Source organism: Microcaecilia unicolor, chromosome 8, assembly GCF_901765095.1.
Source record: "Microcaecilia unicolor chromosome 8, aMicUni1.1, whole genome shotgun sequence".
NCBI classification, from domain to species: domain Eukaryota; kingdom Metazoa; phylum Chordata; class Amphibia; order Gymnophiona; family Siphonopidae; genus Microcaecilia; species Microcaecilia unicolor.
In genome coordinates, this window is record NC_044038.1 from 93210685 (window position 1) to 93228588 (window position 17904).

The 17904-nt window shown below is 47.3% G+C and overlaps 1 protein-coding gene across 2 annotated transcripts in view; it reads right to left on the minus strand.

Annotated features, from left to right (window-relative positions):
- LIN37 (lin-37 DREAM MuvB core complex component) overlaps positions 1-17904 on the minus strand; it is a 121293-nt gene that overhangs the window by 48258 nt on the left and 55131 nt on the right. Inside the window, exon 2 of one of the 2 annotated variants that reach the window (XM_030212290.1) lies at positions 13680-13734. In XM_030212290.1, the coding sequence (XP_030068150.1) occupies positions 13680-13734 (55 nt within the window). The remainder of the gene's footprint in view (positions 1-13679; positions 13735-17904) is intronic. The other variant, XM_030212289.1, reaches the window with a different exon arrangement.

Genomic DNA, 17904 nt, shown 5'->3' on the forward strand with positions numbered 1-17904 from the left:
CAGTACCGCTGCACATGTATACAATCCCATAGCATATGCAGAAATGACGGATCAGTGTAATTGCATTTGGGGCATTTACTCTCTGGGATACACCCTGCATAATATGCCTGTTTAGGTGTGAAATATGCCCTCGTAAGTATGCGAAACTGAGTCTCTCTATGTCTCGCACTTCGCACATTGTCTTTCATCTCCGCCATATAAGCTAAAATGTCTCCTTCTGTAATTGGAAGTCCTATGTCACTCGTCCCACCGGTGCGCCACCCCTGCGAAAATTTTAGGCGGCCGCATCTTTATTATTGTGCCACACAACCCCGACACTGTGACCTGCTGACTCCCTGGGGGCAAAAAAAAATTGTTCTAATAAGGGGAACATCTCTTTAGAACATCCGCCTCTAGTCAATCTTGAAATGTAGATCTTCTCCTGGAAGTAGGAATACCAGTCTACATTTCCATCCCCACTGTCTTATTTCCTTTTGTGTCCAAATCGTCCTGTATTATGTAATAAATCCGCTTCTACCACCACCCCTACTTTGGCCCAGTTATGATATCTAGCGGACTGAAGTCCTGCTTCAAATTCGGCATTACCCAGGCCACGGAGCCGCAGAAGCACCGGGGAGTGGTCCGACCAGGTCCACGGTAGAATAGAGTGTTCTCCAATTGCTCCCAACAATGAGGTATCCCCTAGCCACATATCTATCCTAGATGCAGACTGATGGACCGTAGAGAAGTATGTGTAGGCCCTCTGGGTGGGATTGTCCCTACGCCAGAAATCTTGAAGTTGCCAGCGTGTGATAAACTCGTGAAGCTGTCTCCTATCGCCTTTTGCGTAGTTTATTCTACTTATCGTATTATCTACTTGTGGATTCAGCGTGAGGTTGAAGTCCCCTCCCAACAATAGGGACCCTTCTATGTTTCTAAGTATTTGATCTACTTCTTTAATGAATTCTCCTTGCCGTGTATTTGGACTATATATGTTCACTAATGTGTAGGTTCGTCCCATCAGTGTGAAAACGATCAACAGGTATCTCCTGCCTTTGTCTTTTATAACTTATTTTATATCCCAGGATTTCCCCCTGCCAAAAGCTATAAGAACACCCTTGCTTTTCGTATTATCAATACTAGAGGCGAAGTGAATAAGGGGATATGCCTTATGCTTGCAAAGGCGTTCATATCTAGGTTTTAAGTGGGTCTCCTGTATCAGCCCTATGTCCACCCCATGTCTTTGCAATTCCCGAAACATCAATTGTCATTTTCTATGTATATTCAGCCCCCTGGCGTTTAGCAACATACATTTAATGTCCCCCATTCATCTTAACGTACAGAGATCATTCTTTTAATTTCCTCAGCCATATTAAACATTATCCTATATCCAGTCCGCATCCTATGCCACGCCACTCTGATTCCCATCCCCCCTCCCTCCCCTCTCGAACCTCCCTCCCCCCTCCCATATCACCCCTATGGATTATAGGCATCACTTGCTATCCCAGTGAATGCCTAAACTAGGAGGAAGGAACAACCTGTCCCATCCCGGCCACCCCGCAGCAACAACAATTCCCAATCTCTCTCTTTTTGTCCAGAGCCTAAACGAAGGCTCATTATAAACAACCTCTTAAACAACTCTTACTTAATATTCAATAACTTTACCAATAGTAACGTCCATATCTTGTCAGGTAACTCGTGTTGCTGATTGTTGGCGCTGTAATCTTCTGGGCCCCTTCCCCACCCGTTGCCACTTCGGTGGGGGAGGTGAGAACCGGGCCCCTTCCCTGAGCTTGTCCCTGATTTCTCCCCTGGCGTCGTTGTCTCCAGGAAACAAACATTCTTGTGCTTCCTCCAAAGATTTAATTTGATGTAGCTTTCCATCTTTATAAAACACAAGAGCAAAGGGATGTTTCCATCTGTATTGAATCTTTAGATCTCTAAGATGTCTCGTGAATGGCTTCAGTTCCCCTCTCCTTTTCAACATCGCTGCCGCCAGATCTTGATATATTTCGATGGCGTACGAGTCCCATTTGAAATCTTGCGTTTGACGTGCCAGTTTCAGCACTTGTTCTTTTTGTTTATATCTAGTAAAGCAGGCAATAATGTCCTTTGGCCTATTATTGCGCATTGCTCCTAGTGCCCGGTGCGCTCTTTCAATCTGTATTGTTTCAAGTTCTATCATTTCGCCATTTGCTTTAAACAGGTCTTGCACAATTTGCTGTATCACCTGTTCACAGTTCTGATACTGTGGGGTTTCAGGAAGGCCCCGGAATCTAAGGTTGCTGCGGCGGCCCCGATTCTCCAGGTCCTCTACTTTATCCAATAGTTATTGTTGTTCGCTCTGCAGCCCTGCAAGCTGATGATCCAGCAATCCCAGAGCCTCCCCGTGAGCCTCCACCTGTGCCTCTGTATCCTCCAGGCGTGAACCCAGTTCGCAGATCTCCCCTCGCAAGTTTGCTCCTAGTGTTGCCACTTCTGTTCGTAGGGCTTTAAGGTCGGAGCTGATATTTTGTAGTCACTGCTGCAGGCCGAGTTGCTCCCCCTCAGCTGATTCCGCGATGGTTTGCTGTTCCAGCTGGTTGTCTTGTATTTGAGCGCTCCCCGCGTCTGTTGTGCCTTTCGCTTTGCGCACGTCCGCCATCTTGAGTTTAAGCTTCGCCCCAGCTCCCACAAAGGCAAATTGGGAGAGATCCGCCGCCGTTTGGCTCGATTGCATATGCAAGCTCCGTGCTATATCTTGGGTCCGGTAAGTACTATTTCACGCTCTTGGACTGTGTTTAAAATCGCGTTTTTAGTTGTTTTTGCCGCGGGGCGGCTGGAGCTCGTCTCTCAGATGTTCATCTGGATTGGTGACGTCACTTCCTCTCCCAAATTCGGCATTACCGATTAATGGAATCATATCAGTGCATCTCGGATTTTTCCCAAAAAGTTGGACCACAAAGTGCCATGCTCGTCTCATTGGATCTAACAGCAGATGTTTCCTCCACTCCGGGGGAATTTTCTGAGTAGGAGCATGCACAAGATAATAGGGGTGGTACGGCTTAAACAATATTTGTTCCAGCTCCCTTGGGGTATATTCTTCCGTTCCTAATACCCAGTCCGCTACATGTCGCAGCAAACATGCCCAGTTATAGTCTCGCAGGTTGGGCATCCCCAGCCCACCTATCTGTAGCCTTCCATACAATTGCTCCAGTTTGACTTTAGGTTTCTTTCCCCCCCCATACATATGACAGCATTCGTCTCAGCTGGTGAAGATCTTTAGTGTGTATATATAGCGGCAATTGTCTAAGCACATAAAGCCAACAGGGGAATAATACCATACTGTACAAGCTAATTCGCCCGCTCAAGGTCAATGGTAAATTATGCCACTGGGCCAACGTCCGCTTTGTATGCTGCAAAAGAATATTCATATTTTGCCTATACAGCTTCTGCGGATCTGCTGTCAATATTATTCCTAAATATGTAAATTCTCCCATGGTCCAACGCAGTGGGAACTCCCCCTCCCACCGTACCTGACATAATAGATGGAGCACTGTGAAGCAGAGGAAGAAATGTTTAAAGCTTCCACAGATTTTGTTATCAACAGAGGCAACTGTGCTCTCAAAACAGCCTAGCTACAGTAGGATCATCACCCCTGTCTGCCTCTGAAACGTTCGTCAGGGCCATCAGCAGAACCAGGACAGTCAGAGTACACAGATAAAACCACCTCTGAGTCCCAAGGAGGAACATTCTCCAAATCCTGTAAAATGAAAGTTTTTGCAGGAATAGAGGAGTGGGCCGGTGTCCCATCATTATGGAGGATGCCCCTGAACTCCTGGCCACGTCCCTGCCACTGCAGAGCATTTGTCCGAGCGAAAGGAGTTCCTCTGCTGAAAACGGGCACGTTGAGAAAACATAGCAGAGCGCCCTGGGCAATACCTGCGAGCTTCACGGAAGCGAGGTCTGGAAGAGGAGGGAAAAACAGGACCCTTGGAAGAAGGCCTCGGCCTATCCTCACATAACCGCTGGGGGAATCCCATAGGTCTTTAACAATCTTCTCCAATCCTCTCCAAATAACAGGAGGCCCCGAAAGGGTAACCTCACCAGCCTTTGCTTAGAGGCCATGTCCGCTGCCCAATGCCGCAGCCAAAGGAGGCGGCGGGCAGAAACCGCCACAGACATCTGCTTAGCCAAAGCTCTGACCAGATCATAAAGGGCGTCCGCCAAAAATGACAGGGCCGACTCCATCCGCGGGGCAAACTCAGAGAGGGACCCCGCACCCTCCGCGGGCTGAGCTACTGCCTGTTGTAACCAGGAAAGACAGGCGTGGGCTTCATAGGAACTGCAAATAGACACCCTTAAGGCAAGGCCCGATATTTCAAAGGACCGCTTCAGCGCGGATTCTAGCCGCCGGTCCTGCACGTCTTTCAAAGCGACTCCTCCCTCTACAGCGAGAGTGGTCTTTTTAGTGACTGCCGTGACCAGCGTGTCCACTTTAGGCATCCCAAAAAGGGCCAAGTGAACTTCACTCAGAGGGTAAAGCTGACCCATAGCCCTGGCCACTTTCAAAGGCCCATCGGGGTCAGATCATTGAGTTGAAAGCTCCTGGATGGAGTCATGCACAGGAAAGGCCCGCATAGGCTTCTTAGTACTCACCATCCTAAGATTACCAGAGGAGGCGTCACCCTCAGCAGGATCATCAATCGAGAGGGCCTGCAAGGCGTCAGCAATGAGAGCTGGGAGCTCATCACGGTGGAAAATCCGAACCGCATTGGGATCATCCGAATCCAGTGGCAAACAGGCACCCTCCTCCGGATCCTCCGTCCACGAGGGCCTGCCAGATCCCTCAGACTCTCCACAGTCTGACCACAGGTGTGTGTGTGGGGGGGGGGGAGAGAGGGGGGGGGAGATGTGCCACTTTCAGACAGGGAATTTACCCGTCTATGTTTAGCGTGTTTCCAATGCTCGGGGGAAGAAATAATATCTGTAGCCATCCCCAGGGCATCAGCACCCGGAGGGAAACCAGAATGCAGCGCAGTGTCAGACATCTGCGGCAGAGCTCTTTTCAGCATGAAGGCCTTATGCATCAGCAGCACAAACTCAGGGGAGAAAAACTCACCCTGGCCCTCCGTCCCCGAATTAGGCGAAACGGAGGTTGGAGCTCCTGTGGCAGCCTCAAAACGAGGCGTCCCCTGCACTCAGACTCCTCTGCCATCGCGGGGGTCGAGGCATGTGGCGCTTCCAAAATGGCGCCCGCTTGCCAGCTCCAGAGTGGGAAGAATCATCGCTCGCCATGCTTGTACTAGCTCGAGCATCTAAAGAGCACGTACTGCAAAGCCCCGCTGCTTGACCTCATTTTATCACAGCTTCCTTTTTGAAAGTTAAATGCTAATGTATTGGATTTCCTATGTGCATTAACACCAGATATTAAATCACATCTGATTATATACACCATTACCTCCTGCACTACACTAAGAACTAGGTCTAGAATTGTTTCCCCTCTTGTTGGTTCCTGAACTAGCTGCTTCATAAAGCAGTCCTTGATTTTATCTAGGAACTTTTACCTCTCTAGCATGCCCAATGTTACATTTATCCAGTCAATACTGGGTAACTGAAATCACCCATCATTATTATGTTGTTACCCAGTTTCTTAGACTCCCTAATTTCTGATAATATTCCTGCATCTGTCTGTTCATCCTGACTAGGTGGATGGTAGTATACTCCTATCACTATCCTTTTCCTCTTCACACATGGAATTTCTACCCATAGAGATTTCAAGGTTGTGTTTTGTGTCCTGCAGAATGTTTAGCCTATTTGATTCAAGGTAGAGTACACAGAAAATAATTTTTTTTGTGTGTGCCCTATCTTATAGAAATCCAACTTATTGGATGTGGGTCCATCGATATGAAAGGTAATTCCCGAGGTGCTAATGAAGGAACAGGATGTTATGCAAAGCGCCGATAAGTCCCTCCCTTCCTTCCTTACTGACTATTCGATGCCTGGCTCTCCGTTTTCTTGAACCCTCATCTCCGTCCCTCATTCTTGGAGACTTTAACATACACGCTGATGACCCATCCGACTCCTACACTTCTCAGTTCCTCACTCTGACATCCTCCTTCAACCTCCAGCTGAGCTCCACCACCCCACTCACAAAACTGGCCACTGTCTTGACCTCGTCATCTCCTCTACCTGCTCACCCTCCAATTTCTGCACCTCTGCTCTTCCTCTCTCAGATCATCACCTGATCACCTTCACACTTCATCACCCTTCCCCTCAGTCCCGCCCAACACTAACCACTACTTTCAGGAATCTCCAGGCTGTCGACCCTCCCACCTTATCCTCTTGTATCTCTAATCTCCTCCCTTCCATCATGTCCTCAGAGTCTGTCGACAAGGCTGTCTCTGCTTACAATGCCACTCTCTCCACTGCTCTGGACACACTTGCACCATCCATCTCCCGTCCCACAAGGCGTACTAATCCCCAGCCCTGGCTGACCCCTTGCATCCGATACCTTCGCTCCTCGCCCGATCTGCCGAACGCCTCTGGAGGAAATCTCGCACCCATACCGACTTCATCATTACAAATTCATGCTATCCTCCTTCCAGTCCTCCCTATTCCTTGCCAAACAGGGCTATTACACCCAATTGACTATTCTCCCGGCTCCAACCCTCGACGTCTCTTCGCTACCCTTAACTCCCTCCTCAAGTGCCCTCTGCTCCCATCCCCCCCTCACATTCTCCTCAATCACTAGCTGACTACTTCCGTGACAAGGTGCAGAAGATCAACCTTGAATTCACTACCAAGCCACCTCCTCCTCTTCACCCTTTAACCCACTCCCTCAACCAACCAACCCAGGCCTCCTTCTCCTCTTTTCCCGATATCACCGAGGAGGAAACCGCCCACCTTCTTTCCTCCTCGAATGCACCACCTGTTCCTCTGATCCCATCCCAACCAACTTACCTAAACATCATCTCTCCTACTGTCACCCTCCCCATCTATCATATCCTCAAGCTCTCTCTCTCCACTGCACTGTCCCTGACACCTTCAAGCATGCTGTAGTCACACCACTTCTCAAAAAACCATCACTAGACCCTATCTGTCCTTCCAACTACCGCCCCATCTCCCATCCTACCCTTCCTCTCCAAGATACTTGAATGTGGCGTTCACAGCCGTTGCCTTGATTTTCTCTCCTCTCATGCCATCCTTGATCCGCTTCAATCCGGCTTTCGCCCTCTACACTCGACAGAAACGGCACTATCTAAAGTCTGTAATGACCTGTTCCTTGCCAAATCCAAAGGTCATTACTCCCATCCTCAACCTCCTCGACCTATCCGCCGCTTTTGACACTGTCAATCACAACTTACTTCTTGCCACACTGTCCTCATTTGGATTCCAGGGCTCTGTCCTCTCCTGGTTCTCCTCTTATCTCTCCCACCGCACCTTCAGTGTACATTCTCAAGGATCTTCCTCCACCCCCATCCCGCTCTCTCTTGGAGTTCCTCAGGGATCTGTCCTTGGACCCCTTCTGTTTTCAATCTACACCTCTTCCCTGGGTTCGCTGATCTCATCCCATGGTTTCCAATATCATCTTTATGCTGACGACACCCAGCTTTATCTCTCCACACCGGACATCACTGCGGAAACCCAGGCCAAAGTATTGGCCTGCCTATCTGACATTGCTGCCTGGATGTCCAACCGCCACCTGAAACTGAACATGGCTAAGACCGAGCTTATTGTCTTTCCACCCAAAACCACTTCTCCTATCCCTCCTCTCTCTATCTCTGTTGATAACACCCTCATCCTCCCCGTCTCATCTGCCCGCAACCTCGGAGTCATCTTCGACTCCTCCCTCTCCGCGCATATCCAGAAGATAGCCAAGCCCTGTCGCTTCTCTCTCTATAACATCAGCAAAATTCGCCCTTTCTTCTCTGAGCATACTACCCGAACACTCGTCCACTCTCTCATTACCTCTCGCCTTGACTACTGCAACCTACTCCTCACTGGCCTCCCATTTAGCCATCTATCCCCCCTTCAATCCGTTCAGAACTCTGCTGCACGTCTTAATCTTCCGTTAGGACCGATATGCCCATATCACCCCCTCGCCTCAAGTCACTTCACTGGCTTCCGATCAGGTACCGCATGCAGTTCAAGCTTCTCCTACTACCTACAAATGCACTCGATCTGCAGTCCCTCATTACCTCTCTACCCTCATCTCCCCTTACGCTCCTACCTGTAACCTCCGCTCACAGGACAAATCCCTCCTCTCAGTACCCTTCTCCACCCCCGCCAACTCCAGACTCCGCCCTTTCTGCCTCACCTCACCCTATGCGTGGAATAAACTCCCTGAGCCCATACGCCAAGCCCCCTCGCTGCCCATCTCAAATCCTTACTCAAAGCCCACCTCTTCAATGTCGCCTTCGGCACATAACCATTATATCTCCATTCAGGATATCTAGACTGCCCCAACTTTACATTCCGTCCTTTAGATTGTAAGCTCCTTTGAGCAGGGACTATCCTTCTTTGTTAAACTGTACAGCGCTGCGTAACCCTAGTAGCGCTTTAGAAATGTTAAGTAGTAGTAGTAGTGATAAGGAAAGCTAAGAGGGACTTCGAAAAAAAGATTGCTTTGGAGGCAAAAACACATAGAAGAATTTTTTTTAGGTATATTAAAAGTAGGAAGCTGGCAAAAGAATCAGTTGGACCGCTAGATGACCGAGGAGTAGAAGGGGCGATCAGGGAAGACAAATCCATAGCGGAGAGATTAAATGAATTCTTTGCTTCGGTCTTCACCGAGGAAGATTTGGGTGGGATACCGGTGCCGGAAAATGGTATTCGAAGCTGACGAGGTCAGAGAAATTTAATGAATTCTCTGTAAACCTGGAGGATGTAATGGGGCAGTTCTACAAACTGAAGAGTAGCCAATCTCCTGGACCGGATGGTATTCATCCCAGAGTACTGATAGAACTGAAAAATGAGCTTCCGGAGCTATTGTTAGAAATATGTCATTTATCCTTAAAATCGAGCGTGGTACCGGAAGATTGGAGGGTGGCCAATGTAACGCTGATTTTTAAAAAAGGTTCCAGAGGAGATCCGGGAAATTATAGACCTCGCTGAGTCTGACGTCGGTGCCGGGCAAAATGGTAGAGACTATTATTAAGAACAAAATTACAGAGCATATTCAAAAGCATGGATTAATGAGACAAAGTCAACATGGATTCAGTGAAGGGAAATCTTGCCTCACCAATCTACTACATTTCTTTGAAGGGATGAAAAAAACATGTGGATAAATGTGAGCCGGTTGATATTGTGTATCTCGATTTTCAGAAGGCGTTTGACAAAGTACCTCATGAAAGACTCCAGAGGAAATTGGAGAGTCAAGGGATAGGAGGTAGTGTTCTATTGTGGATTAAAAACTGGTTAAAAGATAGAAAACAGAGAGAGTAGGGTTAAATGGTCAGTATTCTCAATGGAAAAGGGTAGTTAGTGGGGTTCCCCAGGGCTCTGTGCTGGGACCGCTGCTTTTTAACATATTTATAAATGACCTAGAGATGGGAGTAACTAGTGAGGTAATTACATTTGCTGATGACACAAAGTTATTCAAAGTCGTTAAATCGCAGGAAGATTGTGAAAAATTACAAGCGGACCTTACGAGACTGGGCGTCTAAATGGCAGATGACGTTTAATGTGAGCAAGTGCAAAGTGATGCATGTGGGAAAGAGGAACCCGAATTATAGCTACATCATGCAAGGTTCCACGTTAGGAGTCACAGACCAAGAAAGGGATCTAGGTGTCATCATTGATGATACGTTGAAACCTTCTGCTCAGTGTGCTGCTGCGGCTAAGAAAGCAAATAGAATGTTAGGTATTATTAGGAAAGGAATGGAAAACAAAAATGAGGATGTTATAATGCCTGTGTATTGCTCCATGGTGTGACCGCACCTCAAATATTGCGTTCAATTCTGGTCGTCGCACCTCAAAAAAGATATAGTGCAATTAGAAAAGGTGCAGAGATGTGCGACGAAAATGATAAAGGGGATGGGACGACTTCCCTATGAGGAAAGGCTAAAGTGGCTAGGGCTCTTCAGCTTGGAGAAAAGGCAGCTGAGGGGAGATATGATAGAGGTCTATAAAATAATGAGTGGAGTTGAATGGGTAGATGTGAAGTGTCTGTTCACGCTTTCCAAAATACTAGTACTAGGGGGCATGTGATGAAGCTTCAATGTAGTAAATTTAAAATGAATTGGAGAAATGTTTTCTTCACTCAACGTGTAAATAAACTCTGGAATTCATTGCCAGAGAATGTGGTAAAGGCGGTTAGCTTAGCGGAGTTTAAAAAAGGTTTGGATGGCTTCCTGAAGGAAAAGTCCATAGACCGTTATCAAATGGACTTGGGGAAAATCCACTATTTCTGGGATAAGCAGTATAAAATGTTTTGTACATTTTTGGGATCTTGCCGGGTATCTGTGACCTGGATTGGCCACTGTTGGAAACAGGATGCTGAGCTCGATGGCCCTTTGGTCTTTCCCAGTATGGCAATACTTATGTACTTATGCCTTTTTGGAAATAGCTGAAAGCCTGGCTATTTGAATAGGCCTTCAGTATCTGCCAATAATACTTTTATCATTTTAAGTTGTCTAAAGAATGTTTGTTATGGCTTATGTGTTAAACCTGGTTTTTATGGATGTGATTATATAATCCACTGAGAACAGTCCTTTTTGACTGGAGTAAATGGAAAATAAAATAATTTCAAAAGATTGTATTATATATTGGTGTATTAACTGATAACAGAGTGTGCTAAAATTGGTCAAGCGGCTCATCCAGCACATTGTACCTTCGATTTTAGTGCCAAATACAAAAATTTGCAGAGCATGAATATGCTCAGAGGACGGCAGTTAAAGGAGCATGGATCCCAGAGCACACCTAGAAGCTGCATCTTCAGGCTCTTCACACTAATTGGTCCAATTAGCAGGGAGGAAGCCTCCTCAGCAAACAACAGCAACCTTTCCATCCCATAATAAACAATGGAAGCCTCCCCCCCCTCACACCTACCTCCTTATCACGCCACCTGTTCCCAAGCCAGTACAATGGTGGCTTACCTCTCCACTGTCTCAGTGTCCAGCATCATTCTGGTGCCCCTGTGAAGTTTAAACAATACATATTCTAAGCACTGACTGATTGATGCTGGAGACCAAGCCGGTAGCAGGTAAACTATTCTCGAACTGCTAGCTGCCCAGAGTGAGTAGGAGAGGCCTGGGGTGCCCTGCACATATTACCATGAGAGCCCCAGAACGACTGCAGATGTTGGCTGGGGCAGTATCATGGCCTCTTTACTAAACTCCTAGCTTACCAACCTTACTGTGTTAGGCATTTAGATTAGAAGTTAAATTTCATGCTAGAAAGGCATGTAACATTTTACTTCTAGTACCAAAGGTTTGGTTCACAACATAATAATTACAGCCCCCAGTTTACTGCAGCATCTTGGGGGTAGATTCTTCAGCAAGAGTTAAAAAATTCTACAGCATACACATATGTTTGTATGCTACATCACTAAACTAAAAAATAAATCTGATCTAAAGGAATCTTATGCATCAGAAAAAGGAGGAGAAGGAGATCTGGGGGATGTATCACAGCTGAAGCTGTGCCCCGATCTACCTCCACTCTTGGAGGTTGGGCCCCACAGTGTTTGCTGGGCCTGCAGCGATCTGCCCACTTAGGTGGGCCGCCTGCCATGGCTGTATCAGGCACTTTGGGGCTCTCCATCTGGGCAGGTGGCCCGCTGTCATACTGACCTCCCAGCACTTGCCGATGCCAGTGTCCTTAGGGGGGAATGCTCCAGTTCCACTTTGGCGGTACTTAAGAAGGGTCCTTGTTCCTCTCCAGTGCTTTGGCAACATGTCTCCTGGAATTGTCCAGCATGGGTTCCTTCCTGCTCCGAGTTCCCACCTTGATCCTGCCTCACTTCCAGTCCCTGTTCCTGCCTCCGTGTCCCAGCCTTGTTCCTTCTGTGTCTTCTATCTCATCCTGCCTTGTTTCAGGTCCTCAAGTCTTCAGACCTCCAGCTTTGTGCCTCCACTGATTCCTGCCTCTGACTTCACTGGGGCCTGCCCCCAAGGGCTCTTTCAGATCCGCTCTCCCAGGTCCTGACCTTGTCAGGCCTGGCTCCAAGGGCTCTTTTTCAGAGCCACTTGCTCTCTCAGTCCTTCCAGGACTGTGACTCACCTGCCACCAGCCGCAGCCTGCCTAGCCTTCGGGTTGGGTAGGCAGTATCAACCTGACTGTGATCCAAGGGCTCACCTACAGTACCCTGAACCATGACTGGAAGGAAAGAAGAGGAGAACTGGGGAGAAGGAAGACTGAACAGGAGATGGAGGCAGGAAAAAAAACAGGATGATGAACAGAGGTTCTGGAACTTGGAGAGAGGAGAAAAACAGCTGGTTCTAGGACTAGGATCAGGGAGGAGAAAAAAATCTGGATCAGGAGATGTCACTCCCTTGGCCCTAGTCCTGTTCCTATCTCCCATCCCAACTCTCTCTCTACCCCTCTGCTGCAGTCCTCTTCACTCCCATTCCATATGTCAGTTGTTCCCAAACCTGGTCCTGGAGGCATCCCAGGCAATCAGGTTTTCAGTATATCCACAATGAATATTCATGAGATAGCTTTGTATGCAGTGAAGGCAGTGCATGCATACCTCTCTAATGAATATTCATTACGGTATCCTGAAAACCTGACTGCTGGGATGCCTCCAGGACCAGGTTTGGGAACCACTGCTCTAAGTCCTCCCTAACACCACACCACACACACACGCTCAGCCCTATTTCCTACTCTGTTATCCACATTCAGGGCACAGTTCCTTTTTGCTCCAGGAACAGATCTGGACATTGAACTATGAAGAACATGTTCAAAGTGTGGGTCAAATCCCAGACACTGCCACATGAGAAAAGTAAAATGAGAGAAAGGTCATGTATCCTGCCCATCTCTTAGTTCCCATGATTCTATAAAAACCTAGCAAATTTCTGCAGCAAAGGCCAGATTTTTTGGCTTTTGCCACAATATCACAGGAGACTAGGGGATCTGGTAATGATTACTGAAGTCATTATTATGATATGTATTTAGAACAGCTACCTTTAAAACACCTGCATATGTACTAAATAAAACCAAGCTATTCCCTACCGTACTGAGTTATGCTATATACTTAGTGCATGTGGACTCTTCAACCTTACTCTTGTGATGGGCTAGCATAGCTCCTGCTAACAGTCCCAGTCACCCAGCTCCATGGCACCAGACCTGCAGCTGCTCCTGTCAAAGAATGCCATCAGTACCAAGTACTGTATAAGGCAACCCCCCCCCCCCCCAGTATGTGGGCCAGATAGTTAAAAAAACAAAACAAAAAACAAACAACTGACTAGCAGCTAGCAAACTGCTCCTCCACCATGCCAGGCAGATCCTGCCACCTCTTTCTCCATCTGGGCTAAGTACAATTTGCCAAATATCCTCTACACAGGCCAAACAGAGACCACCCAGCCCAGATGGAATGCTGCCCTCCATCAGGCAGAACAAATGCTGCTGCATCCTTCTCCAGATCAGTCCAGGTTTGCCAATATAAGTGGAAGTAGAATCTTAGAAAGAAATATTTATTATTAAAAAACTCAGCAAAACCCCCCAACAAACCCTGTCTTATATTCAGACCAATATGGTAAGTTGCAATTCCTTTGTCGTACCTGTTTTTTCTGCTTTCACTTTTACTGGTAACATTGCACTTTGTGAAACATAACCGGAAAAGAAAAAAAAAAAAAAAACCGACACAAAAATCTAAAGCATCCATTTTACACACACAGTCAGAGTCACATTGTGCGCATCAAAGCTGCTGTTAAATGCCCTCAAGGCCTTTGACCTTTCTCCATGCTACGTCTATTAAAGAAGACTAATTTCCCCTGAATTTTTAAGTAACATGAGACAGCAAATTTGAATAGCCTACATTGTTTGCAATGTGCAGTTATTAGGGTGTAAGGTGTTGCACTTTGTGTGGAATTTGAACAATTTAGCTATTCTAGGAAGAACAGAGTTGAGAGGTGCAGTAATCCAAATAGTAACATAGTAGATGACGGCAGAAAAAAAAGACCTGCACGGTCCATCCAGTCTGCCAAACAAGATAACTCATATTTGCTACATTTTGTGTATAACCCTACTTTGATTTGTACCTGTGCTCTTCAGGGCACAGACCGTATAAGTCTGGCCCAGCATTATCCCTGCCTCCCAACCACCAGCAGCCCCGCCTCCCAACCACCGCTCTGGCACAGACCGTATAAGTCTGCCCAGCACTAATCCTCGCTTCCCAACCACCAGCCCTGCCTCCACCACCGTCTCTGGCACAGACCGTACAAGTCTGTCCAGCACTATCCCCGCCTCCCAACCACCAGCCCCGCCTCCAGATCTTGACTAAGCTCCTGAGGATCCATTCCTTCTTTCCAATCCATCTCTCGCTCAATCAGGAGCAAATGTAAGAAAAGAGGCAATAAGGACAAAATAAAAGGTAGGAGAGCAGAAGAATAATACCAGGCATGGCGTGGTTGGACTAGTTTCAGTGGGCTACAACTTCCCTAGAGACAAGGTTGGTATCAGCAGATTGAAGGTGGTTGAGTACTGTCTGGTATATTCACAAGAGCCTAGAAGAATGGATATATACATCTAGTAGCGCTATAGAAACAAGCATTAGTAATAATGTTTTGTCAATGGCCTCATTAGTTTTTATAACTATTTAGATTATTAACAACTAGTAAAAAAGGCCCGTTTCAGTTTTTAAGGAAACGGGCGCTAGCAAGGCTTTCCTCGTAGTGTGTATGTTTGAGAGAGTGTGTGTGTGTGAGAGTGACTGTGTGAGAGAGAGAGAGAGACTGTGCGAGTGTGTGTCAGAGAGAGAGTGAGATTGGGTGCGACTGTGTCTGTGAGAGAGTGTGTGCGAGTGCATATGTGAGACACAGCGAGACCGAGAGTTTGCTGAACCCCCTTCCCCTCCCCCCTTCCACCCCTGTCTGAGTTCCTGAAACCCCTCCCACTTCTTCACATGCGAGTTCCAGGACCCCCCTGTCACTTCTTCCCATCCCCCCTCCAAGTTCCAGGACCTCCTCCCCCTCACCCCTGATCCAGGACCCCCTCCCCTTCCAGTTGATTTCCAGGAATCCCCTCCCCCCCCGTGTCATTTCAGGACCCCCCTCTGTAGTTTCATGACCCCCTTCCCCCCCCGTGTTGCTCATGACCCCCCTTCCCTTCCCTGTCGTTTCAGGACCCCCCTCCTGCACGTTTTTACCTCCCGCACGAACAGGCGAAACAGAAGCGAAAGAAGGAACCCCTCCCCCCATGTCGTTCATGACCCTCACTTCCCTCCCCTGTCGTTTCAAGACCCCCCTCCCCACCTCCTGCATGTTTTTACCTCCTGCACTGTAGGGAATCCACTTCACAAGGCCTCTTCTTTTTTTCTGTTTCAGCTGTTCGTGTGGTCCCGGCAGAAACAGAAGCGATAGAAGAGGCTGTGTGATGCGGATGACGTCAATGATCTACTGCCGGAATCAGACCACGGAACCACGGTCCCATGCAGAGACCGAACGTTGGAGGCTCCGCCCTTTCTGTCTCGCCTCACTCCATGCTTGGAACAAACTCCCTGAGCCCATACGCCAGGCCCCCTCCCTACCCATCTTCAAATCATTGCTCAAAGCCCACCTCTTCAATGTCGCTTTCGGCACCTAATCACAACACCTCTACTCAGGAAATCTAGACTACCCCAACTTGACATTTCGTCCTTTAGATTGTAAGCTCTTCTGAGCAGGGACCGTCCTTAGTTATTAATTTGTACAGCGCTGCGTAACCCTAGTAGCGCTCTAGAAATGTTAAGTAGTAGTAGTAGTGAGGGAAAGAGAATTCAGAGTGGTAGTTTAAGAATGTTTATCCATACGAGGTAGAAAAGCACTGGGCAACAATTACAACTAATCATTAGTGGCACATCTGCCCTCCTAGAAGGCTGGAATAAACTGTCTAGAGTGCCCATGGTTTTAAACCCAAACATCAATGAGCAGCAATACCCAGATGTTTGGAAAAAAAGCCTCACTAATTTTAATTGCTGTCTGAATTATTACAAAATGTAATAACACAGGGAAGGGGGCCAGCAATGCAACAGGTCATGGACATATTTGCAACAGCTATGTAAGCAGGGGAGGGAGGAAGAAGAGTTAAGAAAGTCACAATATATGAGATGTGTTTGTGGAGGAGTGGGGGCTTTGCATATTAGGGAGTTATATGTTCATTTGCAGAGGCAGAAAACGAGAGAATAGGCAGACTGGACCTGTGCTGCCTCAAAAACTCATGGCATGTATCCAAAATGAACGGGGGGGGGGGGGGGGGGGGGGGGGTGGGGAGAATGGTGTGCAACAGGTAACATGGGTAGGCATCCATTTCCTCTTCCTTCCTCTTCTCCACTACCCTACCAAACTTAACTGAAATAGTTCAGATGTTAGGGATCCACAAGACCTGCCAGCTGAAGTTATCTGGAGACTGCTACCCCATATTCAGAAAAGTACAACAGCTGTCAGCAGCAGCGCTTTGCACTGTCAACACCGGGACCACAGGCACGCTCCATTCTCACAGTTGATTGCATGTTACTGACTGGGAGTTGTTAGTGGTGGCAGAATCTGGATATCGTCGGCTGGTGGAATTTGGGAATCCCCACCAACCACATAATGATGTCGTTTCCCCGGTGTGCAGATGCTGGATGGGCTAGTGGAGAAAGCTGGGGGGACCAGGTCCGACTATGGCTTATACCCCTATTTTAAGGACTTTAGTCCTCAAAAGCTTATGCCTCAATAAATTGGTTAGTTTATAAGATGCCACCTACCTCTCATTTTTGTAACACCAGACTACCATTTCTACAACTTTATTTTCTTATATGTTTACACCAGTTGGTTCTCAACCTTTCTTCTGTTGTGACACATTGAACACTAAAATTCACAGATGAATAAAGCAATCTAAATATTTCATTGTTTATTATAAGTTAAAATGAATTTGCCTATCCCATATCAAAGATTGTATACAACACATCAATCAAGATTTCTCACTTGTCATACAGCAAAACAAATATATATTCAAATTCTGGTGTCACCTCAGTAACAGCAACACAAAATCCCTTCACTGCCAAATACTGTGAAGCAACACAAAAACCTGCAAATATGCTGCTCAGAAATTATATATCCTGTATATCTATATATATATCCATATACAACTATATATCTATATATACACACAAACACTCCTCACTCACATCCTATATAACAATTTGCACCTCCAACGTTCCATGTCTGGTTGCCTGGGTTCGTAACATCTCCTGACGTCAGCCAGCCTCCAGCGTTCCATTCCCCCTCACTGTCCCGCCCTCGCATCAAGACGTAATGACGTCAGAGGGCGGAACAGTGAGATGGAAGGGAACGCTGGAGGCGAGCTGACGTCAGGAGGGATGTTACGAATGGAATCGAAGCCAGCGCCAGCCAGCCAGAGAACGTTCAGGTACAAATCGAGGGGAGGAGAGGGCAGGGCAGAGGAGAATCGCTGGACATGGATGGGATGGAAGGACAGAAGAGGAAAGAATCATGGGACACGGATGGGATGGCAGGGAAGAGGAGAATCGCTGGACATGGAAAGGAGGGCAGGGAGAGAGAAAAAAAAAAAGCTACATGACAGCCTTCCTAGGGCCCGTTTCATTGTTGAGGAAACGGGCATGGTTCCACTAGTATGTATGTATACATACACACACATATACACACACACATATACACACACACATACACACACACACACACATACACACACTATACACACACACACACACACACACACACATATATACACACACACACATACACACACACATACACCACACCACACATACACACACACAACATA